This window comes from Arachis stenosperma, chromosome 7 (genome assembly GCF_014773155.1).
Source record: "Arachis stenosperma cultivar V10309 chromosome 7, arast.V10309.gnm1.PFL2, whole genome shotgun sequence".
NCBI lineage: Eukaryota > Viridiplantae > Streptophyta > Magnoliopsida > Fabales > Fabaceae > Arachis > Arachis stenosperma.
In genome coordinates, this window is record NC_080383.1 from 89,818,523 (window position 1) to 89,831,227 (window position 12,705).

Sequence of the window (12,705 nt, forward strand, 5' to 3'; positions counted from 1 at the left end):
GGCAGTGGAGCAGGAATCCTTCTAGAAAATGGAAGGGACAGGGCGATATTACAATCACTAGAATTCTCTTTCACTGTAAGTAATAACCAAGCAGAATATGAAGCCTTGCTTGCAGATTTGAAACTAGCACACAATTTACAATAACGAGTTTAAAAGTCTATTGTGACTCCTTGCTCATCGTTCAACAAATCAATGGTGCATTCCAGGGTACGAGATCCTTTTCTTGAGCAATATTGGCTTGCAACATAAGATCTCATTTCAAAATTTATATTACGCGAGCTTATTCATATACCTAGAGAACATAACATTAGAGTAGATATTTTACCAAAACTGGCAACCACCAGAAAACAATCACATGCACAGACCTTATCACAATTAATGCTAGACAAGCCTAGCAGAAATCTAACAACTGTATTGAGTGTCATGCAGATTGAGAATTGGAGATCGCCCTTTATCAAGTATATAAAAGAAGGAATCATACCATGAAATGAAACAAATATGAGGTTATTCCGAAGGAGGGTGAGCTTTTACACAATCATCGTAATGACCTATATAGATGAGGATTCTCACGCCCCCTACTTAAATGACTCGCCAAGGAGGATCCTATGCTAGCCATGTTCGAAGTCCACGAGGGTGTATGCAGAAAATCATATGGCGGACGCAGCTTGGCAGAAAAACTTTTGTAAGCAGGTTGTTTTTGGCCATCACTTAAATGAGATTGTCTCCTCATGGTACAAAAATGCGACAATTGCAAAAAATACACCACAGTCATTTATGCACCACCCGAGCTCCTACACATGACCGAGATAAGTTGGCCGTTCTATAGGTGGGGTTTGGATATACTTGGACCATTCCTTATAGTACCAGAACAGGTAAAATTTCTACTAGTGTCTATTGATTACTTTTCTAAGTGGATTGAAGAATAGCCACTTGTACGAATAACGGAAGACAAGGTACAATCATTCCTATGGAAAAGTATCATATGCCAATTTGGCATCCCTGGTGAGATCGTTTTTGACAATGGCTGACAATTCATTGATCGTTGCAAACAAACAGGCAAGCAAAGGCTACTAATCGAGTTATACTTCAGAACCTTAAGAAGAAGCTCAACGATGACAAGGAAAATGGGCCAAAATCATTCTAGAAATACTATAGAGCTATAACACCACTACGCATTCAACCACTAGCGAAACCCCCCCCCCCTTTTGATTGGTATATGGAGCAAATGCAATTATTCCGGTAGAAGTTGCACACTCCTCATTGCGAGCCAAGCTATACAGTGATACAATCAACACAGAAGTCTACTCAGTCGAGCTCAATCTCATTAAAGAGGACAAAGAGGAAGCCTTCTTGAGACAAATGGCAATGCAGCAATTGATACAACAAAAGTACAATAAAAAGGGTCAATTCAAGGTCCTTTCAACAAGGCGACCTTGTTCTTTGAGGAACAGAAGAGGCAAGGAGGTCGTTAGGACATGGCAAGCTAGCCACTGCTTGGGAAGGGCCGATCGCATCACAAAAGTCCTGGGAAATGAGGCTTACATGCTTTAAACATTAAGTGTCAACAATGTCCCGGGTACTTGGAATGTCTCTTCATTGAAATTGTATCAGAGTTAAACTTGTGCTAAAGGCGAATGAAGGTACTCTTTTTCTCTACTCATGAGTTTTTCTCCCACGATGGGTTTTTCTCAAAGAGGTTTTAATGAGGCGGGACGCCCATGTAACTTATTACTTAATGTTTAAAGCATGATCTAGTTTCATATCGCATTTTTTAAAAAATATACTACTACAAACCAATGTCAAAGCAAAGTTGGGACAAATTATCAAACTAAATATGTTAAACTGTTATAACAACCTAGCATACTAGCTGAGCTTCATACTTATACACATTTCATATAACAAAACAAACTAGTAAACAAAGCTAACTACAACATAAAGGTTCAAAATTCTAAAATTCAAACATACTATAAACATAGCATTAATTCTTCTTGTGGCCTCCACCAGAGCTTTCACCCTCACCCTTGCCCATAACATCGTCATTCACAAGTCTTCCATTTAGAATAATCTTACTCACATCCAGCTTCTCAACATCTGTCCCTAGAAACATGGCCTTGACATGATCAACAGCTCGGTCAAACCTTTGAGCAAATGCGTCATACACCTCGGTCTCCAGCTCCTTAATCTGAGCTTTGAGCTTCTCCTTCTTTGATCTCAAATCCCTAACATTAACTTCCAAGTCATGTTGCTGACCCTTAGTCTTCAAAGAAGAAGTTAACTCGCTAACTTCCTTCTCTTTCTCCTTTAAAGCCATAACAAGCTCCTTTACATAAATAGCAATCTTATTTTCATTTTCCAAAGCAAGCTCTTGTGTCCGACCTATTGACACAAGACGAGCACCCATAACCTAGAAATAAATATGTTGATTAAAACTCCATCCATATATCTACGTATAATTGACCAAAACATAATTATACCTGTACATAGCCACAAACACCAGAGGGTCCAACTTCATTGATTAATTTCACATCAGCAGAAAATTGGCCAAATTGATCAGCCAGCGTCATAAACGGAGTGACCTTAGGTCCTCGCCCTTAGCATAGCCATATAGCCTTTTCTGTACCTCTTGAGAAGCCCTCACTTTATCAATGTTCACATCGTCGCTATCTTTAAGATCAATCAACTCAACAGATTTCTCTTTTGCAGCAATCACCTCTCCTTTTTCTTTTATGCCTTGTCTTCAATTCTAATTGCGTAGCCTCCACTCCAAGTTCCTTATCCGCATTTGTGGTGGATCCTTCTTTTTCATTCCTTTTCCTTTGAATTAGAAATTCCTTTAGACCAACCGTGGTTATGGTCGGCGCTTTTCACCTACATCATTAAAAAAAATAATATTACATTTTTTTATCATATCATAAACTTGGTAGATAATTACAACCCTATAATTACCTATATGATCCATCACTGCTTGCCTATCCCTTTCAAATTTCAACATTTCAGTAACCTATAGCAACTCACCATTAACCATTTAGAAACTAAATATTCCATTATTAACTCATCTTCTATGCATCTATCCTCGACATCCAGAGTCTTATAAGGTTCAGGAGACCAATAAAATGAAAATCTCTCCTCTAAAAACTCATTTATATAAAATGGAAATTCATTCATTGCACTCTGAACTTTTACAAACATGACCTTAGCTTGAAAGATGACTTGTATAATCTAAAAATAGACCTACCGAGATAACTACTTAAATTTACCCATAAGCCCCTCCTAACCCATTTAGCTTGAAAGAATAAGAAGAACAGTCTCAGAGAAAGAGGCTGATCTAAGAATTTTATCAAGTTCTCAAATGTCCTAACGAAAGTCCAAGATTTAGGGTGTAACAACGTTTTATGATAGGGTTATGCTAGGTAACCAATGACTTTCTTGAATAACATGAACAACGGACTCTAAAATTGGCCTAATTCAAGTAAAATATACTACACTTCAAATTACTCACCTAAATCTTAATATTAGAATAACCATCCGCACACCTAGTGAATTGAACATCCGATATATCTTTTGTTCACATTGTTTAATATTTTCATTGTCTACCTATACTTTTCCTTTATGATAACAACAACGCACAACTCATCAGTTTTGTCCATTCATACACACATTTATTGCATTTGGGTCGTTGATTCATATCACTCAAGGGGATTACATCATCAAATGGACAGGGGTTCATTGAAACTCCCGCTACGTGTCTAATCAATTAAATGACATTTAATTAAGTGCATGAAAATATTTTTTAGACTTTTCAATTCTTCAAAATATTGCCCAGATACAGCTTGAGTTTGGGAGCTAATATTCTTAACAAAGTATTTCGCACATGGCCGAGGTATATCTCAATCTGCCTCCTTGCCATATGGACAGGTCAAGCTTGGAGGTTGTGATACCGATGTTATATCTCAACCACTTCTCTTTAAAGATTAGCCGCTCGCCCATATAATTCGGCTAGGGAGATACCAGCATTAGTTAGCTGGTATGCATATATATAGATTAGGAGAAGACTAGTTCAAAAATAAAGATACCCTTATAAGGCATGCTTCGTTCTACTTCCCAACTGATGTGGGATCTTACAAAATACATCAACAAAATAATAGATAACCATATATCCGAAAAAAGTGACATCGGATATCTAAAAAAAATCGAACCCTATCCTCTAACAGGCATTTCTACTCTTTAATTATAAAAGAAGAAGTAAAAGGTATAGAAATGGCAAGTGAAGAAAAGCATATACTTTGATTTCACTCTCTCGTTCTCTCTTCTTTAATATTTTAAGATACTAATTTGAACGTTGAAGTATTTTTTACAAGTTTTTTACCTACCATGTTCTATTGAAGTTGAGATATAGCTCAATCAAGGGATATACTTATGACCGAGGAGAACAAAATAATTCGGCTAGATCTTTAGAAAAATAATAATAATAATAATAATAATAATAATAATAATAATAATAATAATATATTTTTTATGTTTACTTCTTATTTTTCATAAAATTTCAAAAATAAAAATATTAAAAATAAAACAAAAAATACAAATACAATCTACTAGTTCAAATATTTTAAAACTATAAAATAATATCTATTATTATTTTTTTTAATTTTCTTTTCAAACTACTAATTTTTTTTCTTAAATAAATATCAAATACTCCAAATCATAATCTCTCGTTTCCTATATACCATGACTAAATGAAAATGAATAGTTAAATATCGCTCTAGTTTTACTCATCTATTTAAACAAATTTTTAATGTTTAAATCTCACTTTATATTTATATTAATTTATAGACAAACGACAAACTTTTAAATAAAATTTTAATTCTAGACATATTAGTCTTTATCGTATCCTATTATAAAATACCGTAAAAAAACAAAAAATATCACTTTGATCCGAGAACAAGAAAAATCAAGAGCTTTCACAAAATCCACTTCTTCCATCTCCCTAGTGAAATAGGGGAAGCAACACAATGACACATGCGTGCCGGAGGAACGATTGCAATTCTCATCTTAGGAGATTATGATGCTTGGCACGCTGCCTTTTTTTCATCCTCACAAAATCAAAGCAATTTAAAAAGTAAAGGACAATTCTATTTTATTTTTTTTCCATTTTAAAATGAATGAAATTTAAATAGACAAACTCAACGACTAGAAATGTAGAGGATGAAGAATAACACTAGAAGTTGTGCACTAAGTCACTAACACTAAGTTATAAATTTAGTATTTAAAATTTGTTTACTCCGAACTTAATAGAAAGTAATATAGTGATGTTTCTACAGATTTATATTGAGTTCATTTCTTATTGTGATACTAAAGAAGAATTCATTATACCACTTATCTGATTAATTAGTATTTATTTATAATTGATAGCTTTATTTATTATTATTTTTTTCGCTTAAGCCCGTTTTAATTAAAGAAAAAAAATTAAAAAAATACAGTAGAGATTGGATTTAATAAAAAGTAGTCTCGGCGTCAAGATTATAGATCATGCGATTTCACCAAGACGTGGAGTCATTGTTAATATGATTATAGTATCATCATGCATTTTGAAGTCCATGGAAAGCTCTATATAGTTTTTCTAATATAAGCTTAATCGAATATCTATGTTTACTGTAAAATACTACTTGAATCGGTTGAATGTAATAAAGAATATGTACTAATCTTCATTTCTAATCAATCGAATTGACCAAAAAAAAAAAAGGAAAAAGGTAAAAAGAAAAACTTTGGTAAATTTGAGTTTTATCTTCTATGAGCTTCAAGATTTCTTAGGAATAAATAAAGAAAAGTGCAGCTGAAAGTAAACAAAGTTATAATTTATTTATTTTGATTATTCATTGTCCCAATCCAAGGAAAGTGGTAAGTAATAATTAATAAAAGTCTTGATAGGAAACTCATCCAAAATAAAAACATTTAAAGTTTTTTAGGGAAAAAAAAACCTAAAAATGTATCAATAATTCTTAAAAAACCTTTAATATAATTTTTTTACATTAATAATCTTAACAAGTGTAGTAAAGCTCAATTAATCATTGTAAACATGGACTAAATACAAAAACTCAAAACCAAGGAGAAAAAATATGCAAAATAAGCATATACACATGACCATAGAGAGAAAGTGTAGTGACAACCTAAAATAACGCTTATTATCTGACAAACAAGTGTAGCGACCATCAATTCTGATGGGAATACATAAGTGACTTGTCGGACATAGATCATAATGGAGATAGCAAAAAATCCAACAATGTTATTCATGAGAACCCCTCCATATATCTGTAATGGTAGAAACATTTATGTAATTATATTTAGTTTACCAAAAATGACAAGTGAACATAAAAAATTGGAAAAGTCTAGGCCAATAATTTTTGTGTTTTTTGTTCAGCACTTAACTATTAAAAGAAAAGTAAGTGATCTCTCACTATTAGATGTAATCTCACACCATTAAAAATACTACTGATGACCAATTGATAGTTACAAACCACAAAAATTGCTTGCCTCCTAGCACTTATTTAAAAAATTAATTACCAAATTAACAATTATATATACTTAATTTTATTTTAACATATATTATATAAAAATGACTGATTTGGCAGATGATTTTTGGTATATACTTAATTAGCAAAATGAAAAATAGTAGTGTAGAGTGATGAGTAAAAAGAGACTAACCTCAGAAATAGCAAGAGAAATAGTCCTAGAATTCTTATAGCTTGTTTTTTTAATTGCTGTAGTTGCTTCCCTTGCATTTATGGCCAAGGGGACTAGAACAAATGAGACAAAGGCAGCATGAACTCCTAAACTGTTGGAGAATTTTCTGACACTTTCCATAAGCGGTTGTGCCACAATGCATATAATAACAATTCCTAGCACCACATTTGTTGTGGCCATCAACCTTCCCCATATTGATTTATCTACTACTGCTTTGCTTTCCTTATTTTCCACCACCATGCCTGCCTCTTCCCATGCCTTTCGTCCAGTTATGCACAATCAAAGAGTGTAAGTTGACACTTGATATTGTCCTCTCTAATGAAAAATACTGAGAATTTTGATATAACTAGCTAATTTGTTATCATTATTTGTATAAAATAATGTATTAGTCAATACTAGTAATTTTTTTTTGGGATTTTTCACTGTATTATTAGCTCAACAAGTTAATGATTAGTTCGCTGCATATCCAAACTCCATTTAAGGATTTGTCATTGGCTAACAGATTGCTATATATACAAGGCGAGATTGAAACCCTTACACTTGCTTAAGCAGACGAGCTTAGAATAATATTCGATGAATTTGTTCAATAAACAAAATATTTGTTATTTTCAAATCTTAGTAGATTTTTTTGTCCCTCTATATTCTTCATTGAGGAAAAAATTGGGGATTCACTCATTAATAATTTTATGTACTTTTTGTTTGTCCATGTACTTACTTGATATATATCTTCTTCAGAGTCAGAATCAGAAAAAGGAGCATGACTTGAAATTTTGTTAAGTGATTTCTCAAACAAAGCAACAAATTCCTCCTCATTGATTATCTGGTCTATGTCATGGTCAAGTTCATCAATGACTAAAGCAACTGCCTTCTCCACTTCCATTGATGCTTTAACAAATGTGATGTTCATCATTAGTTCTTTCAGTTCAGATTGCGAGACGCAGTTGTCTTTGTTGCGGTCAATTTTTTCGAACAACCTGTTGATTATTGTACAGACTGTGAGTAGTAGTAGACTACTTTTAAAGAATTCGTTCTGCTCTTAGTTAGAAAAGAGAGAACATTTCAAAGCTTCATTCACTTTCTTGGAATATTCTCTTTTTCTCACATTACAAGATTAAAAATCCATATTGTTCTCTTCTGTTAGCTAATAAATCCTAGGATGTCTTAGTCTAGTTTTAGAGTTATTTTGGAGGTATGAACTTGGTTTGAAGCTTATATAGTTTATATTTAAAAACTCGGGAAACGGATTCTAGTAGTTCTGGTTTTTCACTGGTTTTGGTCGAAGAAATTGGTGATCGTAATAAATTTGATTATAGTGAAAATTCTACTATCATTTGTACTCAGAAGTTGAACCAAGATATATGGACATGTCATCATTTTTATCATGTGTTGTATTTTCCTACTAAAATGAAATATGCTTGTATATGATTAGAAAGAGAATCAAAGAACCTTTTGATGGCAATCTCATCAGGTTTTCCATCATTTCTGAGAAGGCTTCCAACCATATCATTCTGAACATGCCTTAATATTTCAGATATGATTTGTTTCTTCCCTTCTTTTTCTTTTCTTTTGTTTTCAGTCCATGGCCCAAAAACCTGTCAATGTTTTCAATCACTTTCAAGTAGCACAAGGAAATTATTGTGTTATAGCAGCACATTTACCTCATATAAGTCCTTCATTGATTTCCTTGAAAGATACTCTTTATCCAAATCATGCTTTGTTTGATCAAGCCACTTTGCAAAGCCAACAACAAACTCATCCTTGGTTATCATTTGATCATGACCATGATCAAAAAATTTCAATACCTCTTCTATTTCTTTCTCCTCGTCAATACTTGTGTCTGTTACTTTGTTTTGTAGCAATAGATCTCTTAGTTCAGAAGCTGATATGCCACTGCTCCTATCTTCATCTATTTCCTTGTACAACCTACAAAGTTGTAATGATCTAGATAAAATTGTAATATATCTTAATTAGATTGATTTCTTGTCTTATAAATAACTTCACCTTATTATATATACATAAAAAATATAGATTAGTAATAATATTGAGTTATTGTAATTGTTGGAGACTCAATTGGTGTTGGTGGATATGCAAGCATGATAATTTATTCTATATTTGCGGCATTCACTAATTCAAACTTAATTTGAAAATGAGAATCATTTTCTTATTCTTTCTGTCAAGAAAAAAGATGATAGACTAAATGGTCGAAATATCAATTAATGAAAGAGCCTCAAAATAATTGCGGATTTTTTCTACCAATGTTTTAATCAGAGCAGTCATTGTTCTTAACTAGTACATATTTTCCAATAAGAGAAACTAAATCTCACCTTCTAATGGCACTCACATTTGGAGTCCCATTCTTGGTGAGTATCCTTTGTAGAGTATTCTTTTCTACAAAACTTAGTATTCTTAACATTAAATCATCATGTTTCAAGTATTCCAATCTTCTTTTCTGTCGCCAAGGTTCAAAAACCTGCAAGAAATTGTAAACATAGTGAATAATACTGGCTGTGGTTAGACATGAATAATACATGAACATGCATAATTTTTTCTTTAGGTCTCATTGGTTAATTACATTAGGACAAAAATATAAAAATATTAAGAGATTTGGAGAGGAAGACAAGTACAGAGATAGGGAAAGTTTCTTTGTTTTGAAACATTATTTGCATAGAAAAATAGTCAGGAAAGTAGAAAAAGGAATCTTTATTGAACCTGCAACCTCTAGGTGAGTATAGTAGACTATGCCATTTGAGTTATAACTCGTTTGCTATTTCCAATCTTACTTCTTTCTCTTTTCATCTTGCTTAAAACTTGTTTCTTTTCTATTCTAATCTTTGGTTGACAATTAACATGTTGCACAAATATAACCCTGTTTTAATAATATCTCTTAGCCTCAAGTTATGAATTATATGGTCAAAATTTTGTTACTCTTTAAACAAGAAGTCAAGATATAATAATAATAATAATAGTAAGATTGACAAACCTGTTTAGTAAAATAAAAGAAGAGAAGAAGGGAAGCAAAGATAAGACCAATTATGGATTGCAGAGTTGTTGTCCCATAAGATAATTGTAATAAAATTGTTGAACCTAACAAATTGCTTGCTGCTTGTTTTGTCTCCAAATCTATAGTAATGCCATGACCTAACACATCAAGAAGAACAATGTAACTATATTAAAAGAGTCAAAACTTTCTATTTTAATTGTCTTAACTAAGTGAGTGAGATGGAAACAGACTAGTGAATAAAGATTTGAGAGTTGTAGGTAATGATGATGATGATGATGATGATGATGAGTTAGACTCTTCATTGTGCTCAAAATCTTTGCTGCCAGTGATAACACATGTTCCCCAAACTATAGTCAGAAGCAAGATTGATGATCCAGCCAATGATCCAATTCCAATCATAGCATATTCTTCTGCTATCTTTCCATTCTTCACAAGTAGTACTGGAACTGAATAAAGTTTTAACTTAATTAAGTAATATAATAAAAAAATTATGAAATATCCAATACATATTTCTATACTCAATGGTTGATTAATGACTTTTTTTTATACGTAATATAATTGTTTTGAAAAATCCAAACTAATTTGTTATTCATTAAAATTGACAAAATTATCCAATAATTATAGGTATCAAATTAATTTACATATTAATTATTTAATAATCGGAGCATACATATGCCTTTGACGGGTACGATAATTAATCAGTTATTTAATTTAACAAAAAAAAAATAGAAAAGATATTGATACCAAGAAGAATCAAGGACTCTGGAAGAGCAGGAATGATGTTAAAAACTGTAGCACCAAAGATACCAGGGCCAAGAATCTTGAAGATTCGTTGAGTCCCTCTACTCAGATACGATTCTCCATGAAAAAGGATGTATCCATACACCAAAATTAGAAAGAGATTCCCAAATATGTTGTTTGTGCATGGCAGAAATCCGTAAATTTGGTCACAGTTATGATCTTCATCAATTCCTTTGAGTAGCAAATAAGAAGAAGTTGTGTTGGGGTGAACACTATGATCATCAACTTCTTCAACTCCATCTGAAACTAATTCTTCAGAAGCATGATTTGGAAGTAGATAGCGACCATGGACATTAACCAGCAATAGAAGAGAGATAATGAACACTAATGGTGTTTTGGAAATCATCCTCATTTCTGCTGACTGGGGCAAAGGAAAGAAACAAGAGGTTTAAAGAGTGGCCAAAGTCAAAGTCAACCTATATTATATTTCTCTCGATTTTTCTTTGTTCCACTTTAATTTAATCCCCTTTCATTTAAAACGCAAGTCCAGTTTGATTTTCTTTAATTGCAAATTACAATTTAGGCCAAGCTACACAAAATTTTTATGGTGTGTGCATCAACTAAAAGATCATTCACACCTAATAAATTCTGTGCCACTCTCACAATGGATTTTTTTTAATAAATAAAAAATATTTTATTTACTAAAAAATATATTTTTGTAGCATTTTTATTAAAATTCATCACATTTCTTATCTCGTTTACAATATAAACGAAATAAGATTGTATGTATTTCATTTACACTGTAAATAAAATAAGATACAAAATGACGTAACCGTATCACGTTTATACATATAGTGTGTAACGACCTTATCTCATTTACACCATAAACGAGACAAAACTAAACCCAACTTATATATACAATTCGTTTGTTTAGAGCACCATTTGGATTTCTTTTTCACCCATTTCTTAAACTTTTTTTCCAACTTTTACCCTTTTCTAACTATATTATATATCGACTTAGTCGGCAAGCATGGTGCATGTAAACGCACATGATCCGGATATCAACCGATTAAATGGGACATGGCACATTGCGGGAGCAGCTGGCTTCGAGATTAGTATTGTTTTATTTCTATTTATGTTAGAGCATGTATGTGTAGCCATACTTAGGATATTATTATAGAACTAGTGTACAATACATGTTAGGTGGATGAATGTATTGTTAGGAAGGGTTGATAGAGTATGATTTTAGATATTAATTAAATTAAGTTCTTAAGTAAATGTTATTTATTTTGTTTTTGTTTAAAGTAAGTTGTTAGGTAGACATTGGGTGATTAAGTTATTAATTATTTAAGTTAATGTGATTATCTAAGTTAATTTATTAACTAGATGTTTAATAATTTAGTTATTAATTAACTAAATGTTTGTTAATTTAATTATTAATTATTTAAGTCAATGTTTTATTTAAATTATTTATTAATTAAATGTTTATTAATTTAATTATTAATAAATTAAATAGATATTTTTATTTAAGTTAATTTATTAAGTAAATATTTTTACTTATTTGTTAAATTTATTTTTACTTATTTATTAATTTAGTTATTCATTAACTAGATATCTATTAATTTAGTTATTAATTATTTAATACATTTTTTTATTTAAATTAATTTATTAACTACATGTTTATTAATAAAGTTATTAATTAATTAAGTAAATATTCTTATTTAAGTTAATTTATTAAGTAAATGTTACTACTTATTTGTTAAATTTGTTTCTACTTATCAGCTAAATTAATTTGTTACGTGAATGTTTATTGGGAGTTTTTTTTTCTTTGTTAACTTTGATAGCTTTATAACTTTATAGATTTCTTATTCAGTTTTTTAATTTTTATTAGAGGCATCGCCTGCTTCTCCCCAAGTGAATGAGTCACGCAATTGCCCCACTGGACGTCATTGTCCCTTACTTGAGGGATATTAGCTTCGGCGACAAGGTGCCTTTCAGGGACTTCGTATTTGACAACTCCAAGATTACAGCATTCGTGGAGCACTAGTATCCTGAGACGCACACTTTTCATCTGCTATGGGGTAAGTACACCATCACTCTCCAGGACGTTGCGTACCACCTCGGGTTTCGCACGCATGGAAAACCATTGGGTGGGTGCTTCCGTAATATCCACACATGGTACGAGACCGAGACTTAGGAGTTGGTGGAGCGGCTACTTGGTGCTA

General features: G+C 31.9%; 1 protein-coding gene across 2 annotated transcripts; it reads right to left on the reverse strand.

The window, feature by feature from the left end:
- Positions 1 to 5,984: 5,984 nt before the first annotated feature.
- On the reverse strand, positions 5,985 to 10,938 carry LOC130941414 (sodium/calcium exchanger NCL1-like). Of its 2 annotated transcripts, none has more exons than XM_057869905.1 (9): positions 10,484 to 10,938; positions 9,970 to 10,185; positions 9,719 to 9,876; positions 9,063 to 9,208; positions 8,397 to 8,679; positions 8,185 to 8,330; positions 7,454 to 7,712; positions 6,700 to 6,996; positions 5,985 to 6,306 (listed from the first exon to the last, which is right to left on the reverse strand). In XM_057869905.1, the coding sequence occupies exons 1-9, from the start codon at positions 10,890 to 10,892 to the stop codon at positions 6,079 to 6,081; spliced, it is 2,142 nt and encodes a 713-aa protein (XP_057725888.1). In that variant the 5' UTR covers positions 10,893 to 10,938; the 3' UTR covers positions 5,985 to 6,078. The 2 variants fall into 2 exon arrangements, with proteins under 2 accessions (XP_057725888.1, XP_057725889.1); XM_057869906.1 differs by having other exon boundaries at positions 8,397 to 8,661; positions 10,484 to 10,933.
- Between the last annotated feature and the right edge of the window lie 1,767 nt (positions 10,939 to 12,705).

Bases quoted from the DNA above. Each gene is read 5' to 3' on its own strand.
- LOC130941414 (XM_057869905.1), bottom strand. From the start codon at position 10,892: ATGAGGATGATTTCCAAAACACCATTAGTGTTCATTATCTCTCTTCTA. The intron at 8,331-8,396 runs GTAAATGTGCTG...AAACATTGACAG, and splicing joins CAATGAAGGACTTATATGAG to GTTTTTGGGCCATGGACTGA. The intron at 7,713-8,184 runs GTTCTTTGATTC...AATAATCAACAG, and splicing joins GATGAGATTGCCATCAAAAG to GTTGTTCGAAAAAATTGACC.